Below are 22,090 nucleotides of genomic sequence, written 5' to 3' on the forward strand. Positions count from 1 at the left end.
TGAATAAATAAATTATCTATTTATATAGAAATTTGTTGTAACAACCGGTTTGAATTTTATATAAACTACCAAAATCAAAAGTCACATTTTTCCCTTTGGATAAACTTCTGCAGTACCTCATCTCCCCATTAGATGGTAGTCTGTTCCTGTCAACAATCAGGTGAAAACATTGAGACCCAACTCCTCTCACCATTCTCCAATGGCATATGCATCCCTAATTCTTGATATTTTCATTTCAAGCACACAGTTTTTATGGTACTCTTTTCACAACTAAGAAAGTAGGGGGAAAATGTTGGCTGCTGGTAACAAAGTACCTAAAGATCAAATTCACCAATGTGTATAAAAATCTTTTGGTATTTGACTAAAAATGAGAAAAAGTATTATTTTGGAGAAAGCCCCAAAAATAATACTGGTTAAAACCATTTTAAATATTACAAGAATGTCAGAGTTTGGAAGCAGGTCATGCTATATATTTTTTTTCATAGAAACAATTAGAGAGTTTATACCAGTGTCTGCAGGATCATCCACAAGTTCTTCCTTCTCTGTTATGGTTTCCACCTGTTCCCTTCTGAGCGCTTTGATCTGCAGAATGGAAAGTAATGATGGAGGAAAAAATGTGCAGTAAACTAATCAAATAAAATCTGTGCTTGTGTTTTTTTTTGTCTATTTGTGATTTTTGTCTATTTAATCATTTACATAACTAAATAATTATGTGATGTTATATATATAATGTAATGTAAATAATAATAAATAATTTGAATTTACATGTAGAATAGAATAAAACACTATTTACACAGATACATCACACTATAGGCACATTGAGAGTCTTGTGCTTTCCTCTGACTCCATACTAAGTTTATGAATGAATGAATGAATAAATAAATAAATAAATAAATAAATAAATAAATAAATAAATAAATAAAACTAAAAACAGACAAGATGCAAAACATTAAGCTTTTGTGTATAAATAAATAAACAGTCATTGGTATTCCTCATTCAAATGATCTAATTACTGCATATTTTTCACTTTTTGTGTTGCAGCAATGAATAGTTCCTCCCATAATTAATAAAACCTGAATTAAGTAACATAAGAATACATAATTTTTTATATGAATATTCTTGGTTGGGCAAACTTCAATAAAATATTACTCTCGCGTATAGAATTTTTTTTTTAGTTGCTATATTTTTCTGTATGTAGTTCTGTTCCTTTCATTGTGTTCAGGAAGCTTTAAAGTTATTTGTTTCATGAAAGCACATTTGAGAACTTTGCTTTTTTTAGTTCAAAGAAATATTTAAGAAATTCTTTTTTCATTATTTTCAGATCTAAACTTGCTTACTTGTTTGTTAATAAGTAAAATTAACAAATTATAAGATAATTCCATATTTTCCTGGTGTGGTTAACAAAGATTTGCTTATTTAAATACAATTTAAATACAATTTAATTAATATAAAATTTTAAGAAAATGTAACTAAGCTTCCTCTCAGAGGCAAAAGTGCAGGGCTTTTTGGGCCTTACTCTTCCTTACCTCCCTGAGGAAGTTCTCATCTCTGAGCCTGTTTCTGAGCAGGAGGATATCAGCGTATCGACTCTGCACTGAACTCCATCTCAGGTTTTGTCGAACGGACAGAGTCAGGTTCCCAGTGTCGTGGCAAAACCGCAGCAAGCGAGACCGATCTGCCCACACTTGTGTCAGACCTGCTGGTGGAGTGGCGAGGGGGTTGGGTGGGCTGCAACGGGCCAAGATGATACAATTTTTCAAAAAAGTAAATTAAGAGAAATTAAACTGTTCCAAATGAACTGACAAAATATAGAAAAATGTTATAGATAATAGTTAAACATATAAATTAGTCATATAATTTTAGGTATCAGCTCAGTTTCCCAATTAGGGCTTTTGGAAATGAGAATATCCTGATTCCTGTTGTTGCTCTACAGAGTTTGATGAATAAAAACATAAAACATGTGAATCAAATGGCTTTTTTTTCTTTTTTTACAATAAAATGTCCCAAATCCACACTTATTAATGTGTTTTTTATGTGACTCACTTCACTCACATGTCAGATGTTGAGTGAACTACGTGGTTTTTTTTTTCATGGAATACGTGGTTTTAATGTCATTTTTACAGGTGAAATACATGTGATTTTCTGTAATTTTTCAGATCCAACCCCAGAAATCTGCAAAGCTGGAAGAAAAAAAATCCATCTTTTATTCATAAACATATCAGTATTACATATCCTGTAATGCTGTAAATTGGGCTGCACATATTATATTGTTCATCTAAAGATGCTGTAAGAAAATATCCCTGCCTTGTGGAAGGATGGTCAAAAATTTTCCATAAAAACAACTTCCTAATTCTTATGGAAAGCCTTTCTAGAAAAGCTGTTATAGCACTTGTATACATCAAAAAATGATATAAAAAGTGGGATGTTATAAATGACCAACTAAACTCTGCATTGCAATTGAAGGCTCTGTGTTGAACATATTCTCTTTAGCAAAACAATTTTTTTTTTGTCATATCTTTTCGAAGAACTCCTTGTAGAATCCTAGTTTCTTACTTTGTGAGCAGCTCCAGGAGCTCAGTGTTGCCTGTGGTCTGCGCCAGCTGCAGCGGTGTGACTCCGTCTTCGTTAGGGAGACTGACAGCCATCAAACCCCCCGGCTGGCAAAGCAGCAGCTCTGCAAGCCGATAAAAACCCCACCGCACAGCCAGGTGGAGGGGACACTCTCTGGAAACGCGACCTGGAGAAAAGGGAAACAGAAACATTCAAAAATGTCTGGCATTACGATATGCAGAAAAAAAAGTCACAAGCAAGAAAGAAAAGGAATTAGAAAAGAATGAGAAGAGAGAAATGATTGGCTATTACAGAATGTGAGGAGAAAGCAACACATGAATTATACGTTTGTTTTTAAAAACATGCATCCATTCTAGGTTATAATCAGTATAATCCAATTCAGGGCTATACAAACTGAACACTAAGTGAGGACAGATTATCTCTTAGCAGATGAGCGTCATTTCCGAAATCTAATTAGCTGAAAACAAACTGCTAACACGGAGCATGTGCAGTTTCATTTAGCTTCTTTGGTGCTCCAAATTATCCCAAAGTATTTCATTGCTGAAAATTATTTCCGTTTGTAGCGTTGCTTAAAATCCCAACTATTCAGACACCAGTAACAGACGGATATTGTGGTTATGGGAGCAAGAGATCAGAAGAGGAACTTTTTAAAAAGTTAAGCCTCACAGGGAATGCTTTGATTTGTTACACATGCGGACTAGTGATGGGTATGCAGTTAAATGATTGTTTATAAAAAGGTCAGGCGATGCAAGAGGTGTAACCAAATCATTGTTTTGCAAGTCACTAGTAAGTCCCAATCCCAGGTAGACTGGTCCACCCACTGCTGTCCACCCACTGCAGACATTCAGAGGGAGACATTGCAATGAAACAGGCTGCCATTACGAGATTAACCAGTAAATGTAGTCAAGGCGTGTAGAATAATTTAATAACAATATAATAATAAATATTTTAAAAATATATAAATTAATAATAATTTATTCATAAATCCTAATTGACCTATAACTAACACATACATTCTAACTAATAAACATCGAGATAAAAATTTGTATGGATGTTTTTTTGTACTAACTGTTAAACCAAATAAACAAAGCATCCATCCATCCATCCATCCATCCATCCATTTTCTTGCACCCTTGTCCCTTAGTGGGGTCGGGAGGGTTGCTGGTGCCTATCTCCAGCTAGCGTACCGGGCGAGAGGCAGGGTTCACCCTGGACAGGTCACCAGTCTGTCGCAGATAAACAAAACAGCTATTTAATTTAGATAAGAATGGGCAAACTGACCCACATAAACAACTTTTTTTTTCACACAAACTAAAAAACTATCTCGATTTGACCAAATTCAACAATAAAAGCCTGCTTCTGAAATCTTACAAAAGTAACATCATGTCATGAAAATAACAAAAAATGTTATGCTATTAATTAAACAAACAGACCAACTAAAGCAACTAATTACATCAGAATTGTTTACTGCATTATGTTTTTCAACTACCTTGTTGCTGAAATGCGATATACAAATAAACTTGGAAAAAAAAAGATTTAATCCCAGTAATTTATGAAATGCAGACAATACAGTGACATCATGAGTGCTGCTGTCCACCCACTGCAGACATTCAGAGGGAGACATTGCAATGAAACAGGCTGCCATAACGACATTAACCAGTAAAATTATGTAGGTGGCCTTACACAGGCACTTGGATCACACAAACAGATGGTGGCAGCTGGGAAGCAACGGTCGGCACCAACGTACAGGAACCTTGCATGAACACACACTCTCACTCACCTTCAGATTTACTGAGCTGTGCCTGCGGTTACTTCCCAATGGAAAGGTTCTATTAACCCCATAACACACTGCTTAATTGGCTTTGATGAATCTGACCGAAGCACATGTGACTATGTTCACTTCCGATTTCAACCCTTTGAGCTCAGAAAATAGGAACAACAGCAGCAGGGAGTAAATTGGAGGACAGAAGGGTTGAAGAGTTCACTCTTACTGTGAGGTGCTGGATTTGATTTCTCTCTGCAGAACATTTTAACCAAATCAACTCAAATTTAACGCTCCAGAAAAGTTATTCACTTGAATTTTAATAGTTCTGATTAATCCTGCTTTAGATAATCCATAAAAAAGACATTATTTCAACAATGCCAATAGTTGCATACACACTATAAATAACATGGTGTGCAGTCCTGCTTTTACCATCTCCATGGTGGCTGCCCAGTACATTCCAGTTTGGAGGAATGTCCAGGTTGGCCATGGCGAGGGCCACTTTGCGATCCATAGCCCACCGAGAGCTCTCCTGGCGCAGGCTGAAGAGGCTGCTCAGCTCCTTGTGATCCGTGCCATTCAGACAATGTCCATGAATTATGATATGCTCTGCCAAGTCCTGGGAATAAATCAATTGTCAAGGAGGATAAAATCAGTACATGGAAGGAGAAAACTCAAGGAATCTTCTTTTATCTTGTTTTGATGCTTTAAAAAAAAAACTACTACTAGTGTGATAGTTCTCAATCAGAACTCAAATGTTTTTGGATATGCCTAATCTCAGCCATGTGAGAAAAAGTAGAAAACCCTTAAAAAGCCTTTGTGTTTTTCTAAGACAATATTTCAAATACAATAACTGAAGTAAAGGCCTTTAACAATAAAGTAAAATTTGATGGAAACGATGTCTAATGAGGAATAAATAAGGACATTCCATAATTTATTCTGACATAAAATGTATACAATTACACAGAGAGCTTATAAGATCAGCTACACATGATTGAATATTGTTACAGGATTTTACGTTTGCCGTTTAAAGTTCATAAATTTGGTCAGGAAAACTGTTTATTTGCCGTCATGACAGGCTCTGCTGTCGGGGAGAACCTGTACCATGTCAGAAACCAAGAGGGAGAGGGTAAGCAGAGCATACACAAGCCTGATTAACAGCGCTAAGACCCTCCTCCTGGCTTTGATTGGTTGTTTCTTGCAGCTAGCACTGGGAGCATTGGGAGAAGGCAGAGAACATAGATTTTTTTTTCACTGATTATCTGTCTCATACCATGCTATCACAATACAGTGGCAGTTTTAACAAATATGTAAAAAAAAATAATAATAATAAAACTTTTTTCATATAAAAGTTACATGCTGCAACTTTTAAACAATATTTTTGAAAAGCTAAACCTTATCTGGTGAAAAGGGATGTAGTGATAACATTTTAAAAGAATAATGCAACACTTCAGGTGACATAAATAAAATCCACTTACCTGAGCATCATCATGTACATACTCTAAGGAAGCTCCGCCCAACCAATTGAGCTGCGTGGATTCAGAGCATAGATAGGCTTGCACAGACACCTCCTCTGGCAAATTGTGTCCTAAAGAAGCAATAAGACTAACTTTAGACTGACTTATATACGTCTGATCAAAATAAATGTATTTTATTTTTCCTATGTGACATGAGGCATTAACTCCAATTAAAATACAAACAAATTCCATTAAATCAGTAAAATAAATCTGATAAAAACGCTTCTTAATCTCATGCTAAGTGGACACCGTCAGGGTTGATGAATTTTCAGCCAGAGATGGTCAGGTGATTATTAGGTATGAAAAGACTGAAAAACCTGTATGACATTATGGCAAAATTAATTTACATGAATTGTTATAAATTCATGTGTAATGTCTGTAAACCTGTAAAAAAAAAAAAGAAAAAAAAGCTGCATTTTGTTTTAAGTGAATTTTTTTTCTTTTTTCAAAAAAGAGTTAGCAAAATACAGAGAAGGAAGTTTATTACTTTTGCAGATGTGCTCTAGAAATGTACCGATGTTTTCCACAGGGTAGATAAGATAAATCAACTGTTCCCACTAATTTTGTTTCAAGACAAACAAATAGAATCACACCTTTATGTTTAAAAAGACATGCAAAAACAGAATGCATACCTGGCACAATAAAGTAGAGCATGACATCGTTTTGAGCCCGGGTTACATGGACCAGCGTGGATCCCTCCAGAACAACATAGACTTCAGCATCCTCTGGCACTGTGTCTAACCCTTCCAGCAATGCAAATACCTTGGCCTCACCCTGAGATAAAGAAAGGTGAGAATAGTTGAGAGAAAAATATAGCAGAAAGATGATAGACAAAAAATGATCTTCTCGCAAAGCATGCAGGCTCACTTTAAGCTTCGACTTCTGTAGGATTCTACAGATTTATAAAGTACACCAAATCCCCCAACAGCGCTCCCTGAGGGTACAATAAAGAATCCCCCCTCAATAAAAAAAGGAATGCCTCATGTGTCTGATGCAAAGACCTGCCCTGATCCCAACAGGCAAGAATAATTCTAACTTCTCATGTGAAGCAGCACAAAAAAGTACACAACTTTTCTTTTTTTTTCATAGCAGTAAATCCAAATGTAATTTCAGGCACCTTATAAAGTTTCTGCCTGCTTTAACTATCAAAGTCCATGTAACTTCCCGTTATGATGCATCAATCACAATGAAGAGAGTCATGTTCATTGCAAGTTAAATGCAAATCATCTGTCACCACTTTCTTAGGAATGAAGTGACCACTGAAATATAATAAATTCATTTTCATGTTCAACAAACTAGTTTGTGATTATTCGAGGTTTGCGATATGGTGAATTAGTTATCAGAAGATGTATACTCTATGGCCACAAATGAATGAACATCATCAGCAACTTCAGGTAGCGTTTTAATAAGGAGTCCATGGACTCCCAAACAAACATCCATCACGCTGTAATACAATCACAACCAACTAGGACTGTTGGCATAAAGCAGAATCAGTGCATTCATCCTGTTTATGCTCAATCCATGTGAATACTAAAGATGAACTTGACATACATCCTAAGGAAAAATATTTTTCCATTCTCATCTGACATCAATAAGGTATTTATTTTCTTCACACAACTGCCAAGCATTGGATATTTTCTCTTTTTCTGATGATTAACTCTGAACCTAAGAGATTCAAAATCCCAGACCAACAACCATACCGTGTTCAGAGCCATTTTAATCTCTTTCTTTTCCATCCTGGTGCTCAATTTGAACTTCTGCAAGTTGTCTTCACGACTCCCCAAATACATTAAGATGCTGTCATGTCAGTGGCGTTTCAACACGCAATTAAACAGATGATCATAATTAAATGCGTGTACTTTTGCTTTTAGTTTTAGTCATTCAAAGTATTTCAGGGCCAGTAGCCGTTTCACAGATTTGCCACATTCTAAATGTCATAAAGCAACAGAAATCAATTTGTCCACCTCAACTGTCCTAAATAGAGCAGAGTATTGAGGCCACAAGACGAGTCATGTGGGTTATTCTTGGAAACATATCAAACAACTGACTCAGGTTGGAGCGAAGGAAACGGGCTGAAGGAAAAGGACTCGGTCAATACGTTGAATATAAATGAACATTGATATGAGGAGATTTTTATGCTCATTTTCTCATTTAGATTCTATTAGCCTTGCTCAACAGATGACCTAATTTTGTAATGGAATAAACTGAGATGTTTTTCAATCTCAGAGACTGGGTAATTATGTCTCTGTTTCTCTCTACCTCCTTGACCTGATTGCAAAAGGTGGTAGAAGGACGATTGAAGAAATCACAATAAAATTTGAAAAACAAACCCAAGCTCAATTTAAATCTAATCACATCCACAAGCAACTGCTTTTGGAGGTTTGCAAATATTTAAAATGTTTACCATATATTCAACATAAACATCCTTAATGTATTAGAAACTACAACCACATTATGTAATTATATGCAGTCATGTTGTGGAGAACAAATTAAATGTGCAAAACATTTCATACAATTTGAAGTTCGAAGAAGGAAGGAGCTGTGGGACTAAGTGACAACCAGTGTAAAAGGATATCACTTTTATACTTTTAAAACAAAAATAAAATGAATAATAAAAATAATAATAAAATTTCCCATTCTCTAATAAAATGAAATCAACCACTTAAATGTTTTCAAATAATTTCACATAATAGGGATCTTTTCCAAACAAAAAGGACAACTTGACCAGTGTCTCACGCAGAGAAAACACATAAGTAAAAGAAAAACTTATCGGATCTGACAAATTAAATATACTAGAAACGACAGTCTGCGTGCAATGATGTCAGTCCAGCCTTATGCGCATGACACGACTGGCAAAAATGTAATGACGCTTAAAGCCGAGTCCTTTAGACCTGGATTTGAACTGCCTCTTTTTTCCAGATGGTGCTAAGAGTTTAAAAGTTACAATGTTATGCATGTATAGATTGGAAGCATTGTAAAAAAGAACAATTAAACTAATTGTAAACTAACTAATATAAAGTTACCTGTTTTAGGCAAGCAAGAATGTAAAAAAATAAATAAAAAAATCAGCAAATTCTCCTCAGCAATGATGTGAAAACGAAGGAGTAAACTTTTTTTTTTTTTAGCAAAGTGTTGCTCTCAAAACACTTTTTGAATGAACATTCAACATTTCTACAGTTGGTGAAAAGTTCCTGTCTTCTGTAAGATAAATCCAAAAAAGCTGTTCAAATTCACAATTTCTGCTGAGGTAGAAACTGCATCAGCCTTTATCATACAAATCTTGTATGATAAAGCATCTCAACATACTAAACATTGCTTTTTATGTTCTCTTTTTCACAAGGCTCTCAATAGTTGCTAGTTGCATCTTAGCACAGTGATTTTGGTATTTTTCCTCACTTGTGAAAAACACTGGATAACTGACTTTCCTGCTGAGAGCAAAGTGTTGAAACAAATGTCTACAGATCAGAGGTCTCAGACTTCTCAAAATGGTCAGTCTTCCCCTCCATTAATGTTTAATATTATCTAGGTAACCTTTAATCAAACAAACAAAAATAAAATAAAAAAACATTATGTTAAAAACATGTCAGCTTTATTTGAACTGCAAACAGTGTGAGGAATGGATTTCTTGTTTGATCTTCAAGGAACCTTCAGCGCTTAGTGTTTGCTTACATTGTCAAGATCCCCAACCTGAAAGCACTAAAATGTATTTGACCACACTGTTTGACTTATGTTACATCACACATGATATAACAATTTAAATGTTCACCACTTGAAACTTCACAAACTAATTGCAGAGCAAACACAAGCATTATTCTTTTATTTTTAATTATAGGGTTACTGATTTGCCAGCAATATAAACATGAGTCAGGCCACCATTGTTGCTATTAAACTGATGGATTAGACTGTTTTACATTTTGTGTTTTGAAGTTTTGATTAAGTGTTGAAACAATCCAATGGCCGACCACAGAAATTATAAATTCAAAGAGCGACTTAAGAACATCAATGAGTATGCATCAGCCACTCTCATGTCGGGGTCACTGAGGCCTTACTGGGATTTTAAAAAACATTGTGTAACTACATGGAGCAATGTGATTGCATATTGTTACTAAAGGAGAGACAGCACAAAGAAATGCTGCATCTTGATTTGACATACATTCCCTTGTAAAAGTATTAAAACCCATCAAGCTTTAACGTCTCATCAGGTTAAAACCACCAAATAAATGTTTGTTTTTTGTTTTTTATAAACTTGCACAAAGTAAGGGATAATTGTGAAATGGAAAGAAATTGACATGTCAGTCTGAAAAGAGGTTTAAAAGGGAACACCGAGTGAATTAACAGCATCATTATGAACAGGGATCAAAAACAATATTCCATCCCTTGAATGCCTTATGGAAGACTACTAAACCCATTCTCATGGAACGAGTACTGCACTGCTGCAAACTATCAAGACTCGACTGTCCACCTAAACTGACAGTCCAGGCAAGGAGAGCATTATTCAGAGAAGAAGCCCAAGGTAATTCTGGAGGAGCTTTGGATATTTATATCTTAGGTGAGCAAATCTGTCCACAGAAAAACTAATAGCTGTGCACCCCACACATCTGGTGTCCATGAAAGATTGGGAAAATGAAAGCCACAAACACTAGAACCCCAGTTTGAATTAATTACAACTTGTAACTACAAGTCATCCAGGGGCCACAGGTAACATTTAGAAAAAGATCATCTGGTCAGATGAGACATCTAATAAACATTTTACCCTTCATGCAAAACATGTGGTGGAAAACTAAAATTACAAATCAATCTGATCACAGTGACATGGAGGCTAGTCTCAGCTGATAAGAAGACGGATGGAGCAAAATACAGGAAAATCTGGGAAATAACTTGACAGAAGCTGCAAAAGACTTGAGGCAGGCGCTTATAATTTGCAAATATATATCTGGACAATCAAAGTCCAGACTCAAATTCAAAGGAGAATCTGAGGCAAACCTTGAAAATTGATGTACACATCTGCTCTCCATCTAATCTGGCTTAGATTGAGCTCTTTGCAAAGGTAAAACATTTCAATTATAGAAACAAGAAAGAGACTGTCCCTAGACTTGAAGACTCTGGAATGGTTCTTTGATGAGGTGGAAGTAAACAGAGATAGACACCACACATTTCTTTTGCTTTTCTTGCTAATTAAAGTAATATGAATACATTTGCAACACAGAAAAAAAAAGCAGCTTAGATTTTCAAATTAATGAGGGCACTCGTTTTTCAGTACCATGCAAACTCATTCTGCAGAGATTTCCCACAGGGATACCAACTTACTCTTGAGAGTAACTGAAGAAGCTTATGTTGAACTCAACAGCACATATACTCACATAGAGAGGCACCTTCCTCCTGCTCAGCTCCATGCATACAGCAGCTGCTAGGTGAAAAAAATATTGACACAAAATGAAAAAAATGGGGGAAACGCACAGAGTAGCATGTGACTCCTAATTATTTCCTTGCTTATTTTGGTTTTCCATCTGATCTGATCTTGAGGATTATCAAACCTTTAAGCAGTCAGAGAGGTCATCTCAAGAGACAGCATCGGCTTTTGATCACAAGAAGGTGAATAATGATTTTAATGATCGACCCCCCTGCCATGGTGTGTGTAAAGAGAGAAGACCAGAATGTCCATGAATCTGTTACACACGGCAGTTCAATAATGCGCGTGCCTGGCTTTGTGCACCAGCAGGAAATCGATTACATTTCAATGCTGCAGGGTTCAGATCTGCTCTGTGTCAGTGGCCACTTCCTAAATGAGACCCAGCAGTGAGATCTTAACTGCCACAGTCATTGTTCATAATGAGACAGCTTCCTGTCCGTTTTTAGTCTTCTGCAATCACACACTTAGAAACAGGCTGCAAGATCTCTGAGGAGGAAAAGTGTGAAAATAGCTGTTCATGACACCAAAAGTCCTCCATAATTGAAAAAAAAATTAAATATACTTTTACATTAAAACCTTAAATGGATGTGATTTTTTTCTTAAAGACTTGCATGAATAATTGTACGCTCATTTAGCTTATTGATGTAGATACCAATCACACTTCTATAATAATAATAATTTTTTTTAAAACTACTACAAAAACACTTACCTTGGACCTTACACTCCAGCAAATATGTCCTGAGAGTAAGTTGTAATTCCTTTAGGACAAGCTCTTAATTCAGATTTATCATTTTTTTGTTCAACAAAGCGATCAGATCGGGCTGCTGCTGTCTGCACTGTTTCAGCCTCCTCTCTGGTACAGCACTGATGCTTCTCTGTCTTCAGCCAAAATCCTTCCTAACGTGATAAAAGTTACCCCATTGCCTTAAAGCTATAGCGACCTCAAGTGGAAGATAATACGACTGACAAGTTCTCAGTGGAAAGTTACAGTTTTTTGCACCTTAAAGTGTTCCTTGCACCTTATACCCACTTGAAAAATTCAAGTGGGTATAAGGTGTACTTGATTTTTGGTTTTTTTTAGGTTTATCAATCAGACTTTATTCTACTTCGCTGAGATTTTATGAGACAGTCCAACATAAAAATCACAACTATAGAATGGAATAAAACATAATTTTTTATACATTGAGTCAATATTTAAACCATTTTCTTAAGTTGTTTTGTAGCCTCTTTTAAGTTTTCTTCAAAATTTGACCTGTACTATCTTCTAGTCAGCTTGGATCAATTTCTCGGCTGCCAATAACAAAGAAGCGCCCCATCTACTGAGCATGATGCTGCCAATGTGATCTAGAGCGTTACTTTTCTGCCACATAGTGCTTTGCGCATAGACTTTGATCTCATCTTATCAGAGCACCTTATTCCACATGTTTGATGTTTTCCCTGCATGACGGCTAGCGCCACAAGTCATGCTGAAACTTGTGCTAGTGGTGAACTATTTTCTCCCCATAAACTAGTATGACACCGTCTCTGTGTTCTATGCTTTGCTTCCTAGAGGTAAAAGCTCGGCTACTGAGAAACCACTGTTTCCTGGAGGCATGGTCTCCGCTATTGAGGTTTTAAATTTTACCCAGTTGCTAATGCCAGTTCAACACTATGACGCTTACCTGAAATTGCCTGCGCTGTAAGAAAGAAGTCCCAAGTTGAAGGAGGAGCCTGTTGATGCTAATTCAATATTTGGAAGAGTGGCCAACACGAACTGAACGGCTTTGTTCACTTCCACCGCTGCCATTGCTAAAGCTACAGGCAGACCATAATTCTAAAACATCGCAGAAAATCAACGTCATGTTCACAGTTGTTCCTGTTTCCAATTTTCTGTTCGCTGATTGGACCGGTAGAAATTAAACCGGAGGAATCGGAGTGAACAGGAGAAAGCACAGATTTTGTGTGAATTGAAATTTTAATCGAGCTGAATAGTGGCAATAACCAGGTCAGTGGAATACTGGACGCTGAACTTCTGGTTTATGTATATACGCATTATATCTGACACTAATTTTCTCCCATTTCACAATTAGTCTACCTTGTCTTGGGCATCTTCACGAAGTGTAGAACGTTTCAGGAGTTTTAATATTTTTGAAACTGTACCATAAAAAGCAGACTAATCTCAAATTTTCTTTTCAACTCAAATAAAGCCAGTAACACTTATGGAAAAAAAAAACATTTATTTTGCTCTGCTTATAAGAGTGTCGGACATTATGAAAGTACTTCAAGCACATACTGACGTTTACAATTGAGGCTTATTAAAATTATTCATATTACATCAAATATGAACATTCAGAAAGTCTCCACTTAGAAAATGTTTTCATTTTGTTCCCAGGTACAAACAACATGGGTTAGAGTGAAACTGGATAAGATGGAGGGGTGGAGGCCTGCTCTGCTGCGATTGGTTGATATGCCAGTAGCATCTAAACAAAGGGCAAAAAACTAATCTCTTCGGAGAAAAATATCCTGTTTTTTGATCCTACGCCTTATGAAATGTATAAAACAAAATTCAGTTAGTCTGGAAAAAGTGTTTCGTTGTGTGACATCTTTAAAACAGTCACCTTATTCTCCTGTAAAACAGTTTTTACAGGAGAATAAGTAACTGATTAAGAATTAGAACCAATCAAACAGGCTGATCAACCTGCAACAACTGCTCTGGATTTTCAATTTTTAGGTTATTTTGTGCATTAGGCTTTTGTCCAAAAGCTGGATAACAACTACTGCTTTTAGTTGAAATTATACAGCTGAACTGAGTAACGTTTTCTGTATCTAACTTGGTGTTGAGCATGAAAAGTAGAGAAATCTCTGTGGACTTTGTGCTATCTCCAGCATACAGACCTTAGTATTCCAATTTCATTTGAGGTTTGAAAGAAATGTTAATTCAGTTGAGAGATCTAACAAAGATATAACAAATTACAACTAATGAATTCCCACAGCAGACCTCACTTCCACCAGTAAGCAAAATGTAGGACTCAACACAGATCCAATTAAAAAATGTTTGTTTGGTGTTGTTTACACACAGAAAATGATTCTGATGCCTTCAATCGAGATTTTATAAAAATCATCCTAATCCAGTCTAAAATCAATTCTTCCTCTTATTTGATCTCAGGTGGCCTGAAGCTCAGGTCTTGAACTGCCCGCCTCTCCCTGAGCCAGCCCATTAGATCTTCCCACGTCGGAGTACGGCACCTCCTTACGAGTGACAGAGGTGGCAAACATGGTGTCCAACATTCCCAGGACCTCCAGTAGCTCCCGCTCCAAGTTGATCTCTGACTCCAGGATGCTCTGTAGGCGCAGCAGCTGCTGGTCGATCAGCGCCGACTGGCCAATCACCGATTTATAGATATCAAGGATCATTTCAGCTGCCGTCAAAAGGATGGGGGCAAACCGGGTGTCGACAATGTTTCTGAAGAAGAAACGGAAACAAACGATCAAGGTTTAGACTTTAAATGAATAAATCCGTACATTATAATGCCCTGCTTTTATTTCACAACTTTAATGATTTGAACCTAGAAAATAAGATGTGTTCTGCTTCATACCCAATGACAAAGTGGAGTAACTGAGAGAGTTGCTCTTCATCTCTTCCTGCTAGCGCGTTCTTTAGAGTTCCTCTTCGGTCCAGCTCCTTGATTACACCCACAGTTATCTCTGGCTTCTTCTTTCTTAACCATATCTATCAGAAAAGAAGATTGAAGAAACAACTTCGCTTAAAACAGATTACGGAGCCATTATTTGCTAATATGGGCCCTCTATTATGAAATGTGGAAAATAAATAAGTGATTGGGGGAAAGTAAACATAATAAAATAAAAACAAACCTTCATTACTTAAATGCTTGTGAATATTTAGATTACTCTTACCTCCAAGGATGCATCCAAAGCTTTGGATACATTAAATTTCTTGAGCTCCCTGTCATATTTGGCCAAATGTTCTTTGACTGGCTTACTGACAAGATAGTCATCCTGTAAATGTATAAAGCAAGGAAATTAGAAATAAAGAAAAGCTCAGTTATAATTCTTACAGAAAAAGATGGGCTGACAATGACTGCAGCGTAGAAACCTACTGGCTTTGGGACAACAGTTTTTCCTTTCACAAAGACACGATATGACGGGCGGCGCCTCTGTTGGCTCATTATTTCCTTTGACTCTTCAGTGTGTTTTCTGTGTTTGATGCTTAAAATACTGTTGGTCATTCCCACAACAATGGACTCGTCATCCGGCTGAGAAGAAAGAAAAGTTGTCAACTTTGGCTCGAGATGAGTGCAAAACAATGCCCCTTGTTTGCAATGCAACATAAAATAAAATATTTAATTTTGTTTTTAAAGTGCAAACAGGGAAACTTGTCTAAATCTTGTTTTATCTAAGCTGCCAATGTGGCAATTATCTAAAGAAATGTTTTCACAGAATATTGCTGGAACTTTTATTCTTACAGCCAAAGCCAAACTGAGGATTGCAGCAGCATAGTCAAAGTTGTGGACCACTTTGTAGGTGGTTGTGTTGTAGACTTTCACATGCCTGAAAGACAAACAGTCCATGCGTTAAAACATTTTCATTTATTCACCTTTTATTTACAGAAGGTGTCAACAAGAGGACTTCCACTTGAATGCACAATTCTCATTACAGTGACTAATGTTATATATACAGGTCCTTCTCAAAAAAATTACATATTGTGATAAAGTTCATTATTTTCCATAATGTAATGATAAAAATTAAACTCATATTTTAGATTCATTGCGCACCAACTGAAATATTTCAGGTCTTTTATTGTTTTAATACTGATGATTTTGGCATACAGCTCATGAAAACCCAAAATCCCCGTCTCAAAAAATTAGCATATTTCATCCGACCAATAAAAGAAAWGTGTTTTAATACCAAAAAMGTCAACCTTCAAATAATTATGTTCAGTTATGCACTCAATACTTGGTCAGGAATCCTTTTGCAGCCTTCAATGCGCCGTGGCATGGAGGCAATCAGCCTGTGGCACTGCAGAGGTGTTATGGAGGCCCAGGATGCTTCGATAGCGGCATTAAGCTCATCCAGAGTGTTGGGTCTTGCATTTCTCAACTTTCTCTTCACAATATCCCACAGATTCTCTATGGGGTTCAGATCAGGAGAGTTGGCAGGCCAGAGGTTTTGGCACTGTGAGCAGGTGCCAGGTCGTGCTGAAAAATGAAATCTTCATCTCCATAAAGCTTTTCAGCAGATGGAAGCATGAAGTGCTCCAAAACCTCCTGATAGCTGCTGCATTGACCCTGTCCTTGATAAAACACAGTGGACCAAAACCAGCAGCAGACATGGCTCCCCAGACCATCACTGACTGTGGGTACTTGACACTGGACTTCTGGCATTTTGGCATTTCCTTCTCCCCAGTCTTCCTCCAGACTCTGGCACYTTGATTTCCGAATGACATGCAAAATTTGCTTTCATCCGAAAAAAGTACTTTGGACCACTGAGCAGCAGTCCACTGCTGCTTCTCTGTAGTCCAGGTCAGACGCTTCTGCCGCTGTTTCTGGTTCAAAAGTGGCTTGACCTGGGGAATGTAGCACATTTCCTGCACACGCCTGTACACGGTGGCTCTGGATGTTTCTACTCCAGACTCAGTCCACWGCTTCCRCAGGTMCCCCAAGGTCTGGAATCGGCCCTTCTCCACAATCTTCCTCAGGGTCCGGTCACCTCTTCTCGTTGTGCAGCGTTTTCTGCCACACTTTTTCCTTCCCACTGAGGTGCCTTGATACAGCACTCTGGGAACAGCCTATTCGTTCAGAAATTTCTTTCTGTRTCTTACCCTCTTGCTTGASGGTGTCAGTGATGCCTTCTGGACAGCAGTCAGGTCAGCAGTCTGACCCATGATTGTGGTTTTGAGTAATGAACCAGGCTGGGAGTTTTTAAAAGCCTCAGGAATCTTTTGCWGGTGTTTGAGTTACTTTGTTGATTCAGATGATGAGGTTAACTGCTCGTTCAGAAAACCTTTTCATGACATGCACATTTTTTGAGACAGGGATTTTAGGTTTTCATGAGCTGTATGCCAAAATGATCAGTATTAAAACAATGAAAGACCTAAAATATTTCAGTTGGTGTCCATAGAATCTAAAATATATGACAGTTTGTTATCATTACATTGTGGAAAATAATGAACTTTATCACAATATGCAAATTTTTTGAGAAGGATCTGTATATTTGCTGCCTTTGACAGACAGAAAAGTGTCAGATTTAAATTATTTAAAGATTTATTTTATGTCAGGAATTCACTATATCTGACGTTCTTATACCTGTCCAGAGATGCTGACAGCATTCTCTCTCCGTTGTTGCCGAGAGCCAAACAGGTGACGGTTTTATGATGGTTTTTCAGCGACACCAGAGGCTGACCTCCTTTTAGCAGATCCCACACTTTGACGTAGCGCCCACCTAAGGAAAGACAACCAAAATTTGTGAATTAAGCTTGTATTTCAAATATTTCCAAATAAACTTCAAAATACCCCATGCACGTGTACTACATGAATATAGAGCTTCCTTTGAGGTCAAAGCAAGCCAAAAGAACTGAACTAAAATATCCTTATTTTGCTTACTGGTAAAAATAAATTGGGCTGGTTCATGAAAATCTGAACAATTCTAACATGTTTGTGTGTCAAACCAACCTCACAAAGCCTTTCATCAAAACGAACTAAATTTGTACAAGTTAAGTGTGACATGTTATGATTTATTATGCTTCTCATCATTAAGCATGTGCAAATATAGATGATCTGGATTATTAAAAAGTGTATATTTTTATTCAGTAAATATCTTGTGGTGATTGTTTTTTTACATACACTTTAGATGTTAAGTTCTAATCTCTGATGGAAAATAAATTAACATATTGACTACCTTTTATCTACAAAGCTGCCTTGTCTTGTGCTATCACAAACACCAAAACCAGGCACAGTGAAAGACCAGGGAAAAAACTAAGCCAAAATTTTAGTGAGAGCCTATGAATCAAAGAGCAGTGTAGAACCGAGTTTCTGCATTGGACCTTTGCTGTCTGCTCGGTTCTGAAATTAATCTGAACCTTCAATGTGTGTTGTATAAATATGCTAAATGATTTGGCTGACAACCTGCTGAGACCAGGAGTCCCTCAGAGGGGTAGAGAAGGAGGCTCTCCACCGGCTGTCCATGATCCATGGTCATCACACTCTTCTCCGCTCTGGCATCAAACACTTTCAGAGTGTGGTCATATGAGCCTGAAGCAACAAAAAAAAAAGAGAAACAAATCTGATTGTTGTTGGTGCCAGTCAGCTGTAACAGGAGACATATGGCCTCTATTTTTATTATTTTATTTATATTTTCAGTCAAGTTAGAAACTACCTAAAAGGCACTGCAAATTGATTATTATCAGACAAAAGGTTAACTTCCTCTTGACCCTTTGACATTTCCCCACTCCTCTGCAGAATGACCTTTTGACTCACCAGTAATGAAGAGATCTCTGTTGAGTTTGCTGGTAACACCACAGCGAATGTAGTCTGTGTGTTCCCGGTAGGTGCTGAGCTCGGCTGCGTTTGGGATGTCCCACAGTCGGCAGGTGTAGTCGTCAGATCCTGTGAGGATCTGATAATGGCCTGAGGTGAAGTCAGTGACATGTACGGCCCTGAGTAAAAAAAAAAAATCAAATTAAATTAAATTCAAATTGTTTTCAGTATGCAGGGCTTTAAGAAATATTAAAATATGAAACAACAGCTCAATTGTTGTCAGAATTCTTGGGATCAGCATGAATTTCAGTCGATGGATCACTCAAGAAATCATCATTTAACATTGTTGTCATCAGCCGATGACTTCCACCACATTTTCATTCACCAATCACTCTTCATTTGAAAACATGGATCGCTGACAAAGGTCAGTTGATCTTGATAATAATACAAAGTATGTATGATAATACAAAGTTCATATTAGAGATGAACACATGAAATTCTCACAGTATAATAGCCTTGGCTAAGAAATACTACAGTTTGTCTCCATTATGTTTTTTAAATTAAAGATTTATAACAAGAATGTTTGGCATGATATCACAAAAAAAAACAAAAAAAAAACATAATCCTGTGGCAAAACATAACCGATTAGATACAATAATCATAGTAATGTTATTTACAGTTATTTTGACATATTAACATAGCTTGCCGTTTCAAAACTGTGCTAAAATATCTTAAAAAACATAATTAATTCTCTCCTAGTGTCACCTATAAAGCAGGAAATATTTTCAAAAAGTGTTTAAGCCTTCTTTGGGCTGGTGGACTGCCAATGCATAACAACAGGCTTAGAAGTAACCAGAACTACATCTAGTTTATTTTAGATAGATTGGAGCAACAGGACAGTAAAGAAAGAGTCTTAAAGAGACACCGCACAATTTCACCTTAATGAAAGATTTCCTGTCATCACAATTTCCTTTGCAAGAATTTACTGAAACGTCTACGACCTAATCACAGAAACTTAAAATACGAGACTCACTTTGTGTGCCCTTTGAACATCCTTAGTGCCACCCTGCCGCTGACATCAAACAGTCTGACAACCGAGTCTTCGCATCCCGCCACGAGCAGCTGGCCATCTGACCTGAATCTACCGCAATAAGCAGTGTCCTTGAATCGGGTAAATGTCTTGACAGGCTGTTGGGAGAAGGGCCCATAGACGTGGATCTGAGGGAAAAAACTGAGTTAGAACATGAAGAAACTGGGAGAACAAAGGTGCATCCTTTACTCATAGACAAATTATTTCAAAGCAGAACTGTTCTTATGAATATTATAAAATTAAAGCAATTTATAAAATTAAACAGCAAGTAGAAAATTTTGTCAGTTTTAGTTTAATTATAATATAGGAACTGAAAACAGTAAAGAATACGTAATGGGAACTTTGTGTTTCCTTCCCTTTTGTTATTGTCTGTGTAAATAAGATCCATATCCTCTGGGGTAAAAAACAAAATACAATATGAAAATCAACCATGTCATAAGGTGAACTACCTAGAATTTATGCAAACAGAGCCTACTCACTCTTGAAAAGGCAGTTACAGCAAAATTATGAGGAGCCACAGGAGAGAAGTCGATGTTTGAGACTGCTCCATATTCTTTTATCTGAACAGGAGCCTACGAGCGGGAAGAAGGGGAAACATGTCAGGCAATGGATTCCTTCAAAGCTTGAGATCACAAATTGTTCAATACATTTATTTCACCCACAATGATATGAAATGGAGCACATAGCAGGTGTGACTCACCTTGTAGTTTTTCCAGTAAAGTGTATCCTGTGTGACTTTTTCTCCGAGCTTTGGATACTCCGGGATTCTTGTGGGTTTAAACGAAGCCATCTATATGGCACCTGTTGAAGCGTCTGCATACACACAGTAGGAAACAGCTGATTAAGAGGAATCTTAGCATTTAAAGAGTTTACAGTTAAGAAATTATAATAGTTCTTTTTTTGTTTTACTTTTGAAATCAAAACAAAAATTACAGATTGCACTAAGTTTCAACAGCTGAATAGAAGGTCCAGGATTATTCATACTACTCCACACATTGTTAAGCAAAAAATCTTATAAATATGATTAGAATTTTGAAATTATATGTACATATTGCAAGAGAAAACAAATAATACTAGAAATAATCTATGCACTTACTGAGCATTTTACACATGTTCAATTGTCTATTAACACAAATAGTAAATCAGCCAATGAATCTACTGAAACCCAATGCATTTGGGCATTTTGACATGACTTGCTGAAGTTGAAAGTGAGCACAATAGAAAAATAGGTTTGCATCATGGATGTGCAGCCGACATATCCAAATGTTAATGTTAATGCAAAAATTTTAAAATAATGATTTTGGTACTTTGTTTGATCTGTTCCATGGAACAATTTGAAGCAGTTCTGGAGACAAAAAATATCCAGTCTGGTTTTTAGAAAGACGTACCCAACAAATTGGCTAATGAGTGTAAGTATATGGCAAAATTAAGAACAGAAATTAAACTAAACAAAAACATGCTATCTCAGACAAATTATAAAAACAGCATTTCACTTTTTTAATAACAATGTCATAAAAATAAATTGGGTATGTTTTCCGTTAGTTTACTAAGTTCTACCTTAAAATACGATAAGACATTTATATTTATGGACATTACACAAGTGGCATTGCCTACATCGACTTTAAATTTGCATTTGATTTGAGAGACAACGAATTGTAGTATGTTTCATGGGTTTCCTCGTATAAGTGAATGATTCATTAGTCTTTTGATTTGGATATAACATACAGTGCTTACGTTTTTGTTGTACAAAAAATACTATACCTTTACATCTAAAAGATTTACCGTCTAACTGTTTAGTTTAGGCATTGAAGTATCACCCATGTTGTGTTATCTATATTGTTTTATCTAACAAACTAAACCATGATATCAGCGATGGGGCAACAGTCAATTAAATCCTTAGCTCGTTCATAAACAAATAAAAAACAGTACTTTGTGTTCTTTAAACTGAAATAATGCACGTGATTATGCATATCTCAAACCTGGCACTGTCTGTTGTTTATACGACTAATATTTTACACAGAAATGGCTTCAGAATTTTTCTCACCTTTGATTGGAAAAATGGTCCCAGTGTGCAGATACGTTTCACCTAAAATAGGGCTGATTTAAAATTATAGTCTTTTGTTATCTGAAGTGAAGAAAAACTTTCTCATTTTATCGAAGGATCACGTTGCTTCTCGACGAACAGGAGGACGCCATGATTGAATGTAACTACTTCCGCAATGAAAATTATAGAATATTGTATGTAAGTTTTTGTTTCTACTGTTTTTT

General features: G+C 36.6%; 2 protein-coding genes across 7 annotated transcripts in view; both read right to left on the reverse strand.

Moving 5' to 3' along the window:
* The window catches only part of LOC103470008 (rho guanine nucleotide exchange factor 28-like), a 50,902-nt gene extending 38,805 nt beyond the window's left edge, over positions 1-12,097 (reverse strand). For 3 of the 6 annotated variants that reach the window (XM_017306752.1, XM_017306750.1, XM_017306751.1), the window contains exons 1-8: positions 11,970-12,096; positions 11,211-11,257; positions 6,483-6,624; positions 5,812-5,921; positions 4,766-4,952; positions 2,554-2,737; positions 1,527-1,728; positions 507-582 (exon numbers count right to left, since the gene is read on the reverse strand). In XM_017306752.1, the coding sequence (XP_017162241.1) occupies positions 507-582; positions 1,527-1,728; positions 2,554-2,737; positions 4,766-4,952; positions 5,812-5,921; positions 6,483-6,624; positions 11,211-11,243 (934 nt within the window). In that variant the 5' untranslated portion in view covers positions 11,244-11,257; positions 11,970-12,096. Of the gene's footprint in view, positions 1-506; positions 583-1,526; positions 1,729-2,553; positions 2,738-4,765; positions 4,953-5,811; positions 5,922-6,482; positions 6,625-11,210; positions 11,258-11,969 lie in introns of all 6 variants that reach the window. The other 3 variants (XM_008418114.2, XM_008418112.2, XM_008418113.2) reach the window with 2 other exon arrangements.
* A 1,359-nt stretch (positions 12,098-13,456) lies between these two features.
* utp15 (UTP15 small subunit processome component) lies at positions 13,457-22,074 on the reverse strand. Its single transcript, XM_008418116.2, has 12 exons — positions 21,867-22,074; positions 20,523-20,635; positions 20,302-20,394; positions 19,766-19,950; positions 18,733-18,911; positions 18,382-18,507; positions 17,563-17,698; positions 15,724-15,808; positions 15,358-15,513; positions 15,155-15,256; positions 14,836-14,969; positions 13,457-14,702 (listed from the first exon to the last, which is right to left on the reverse strand). Exons 2-12 carry the CDS (start codon positions 20,610-20,612, stop codon positions 14,402-14,404), a joined length of 1,587 nt encoding a protein of 528 aa, XP_008416338.1. The 5' UTR covers positions 20,613-20,635; positions 21,867-22,074; the 3' UTR covers positions 13,457-14,401.
* Between the last annotated feature and the right edge of the window lie 16 nt (positions 22,075-22,090).

This window comes from Poecilia reticulata, linkage group LG9, assembly GCF_000633615.1.
Source record: "Poecilia reticulata strain Guanapo linkage group LG9, Guppy_female_1.0+MT, whole genome shotgun sequence".
Taxonomy (NCBI): Eukaryota; Metazoa; Chordata; class Actinopteri; order Cyprinodontiformes; family Poeciliidae; genus Poecilia; species Poecilia reticulata.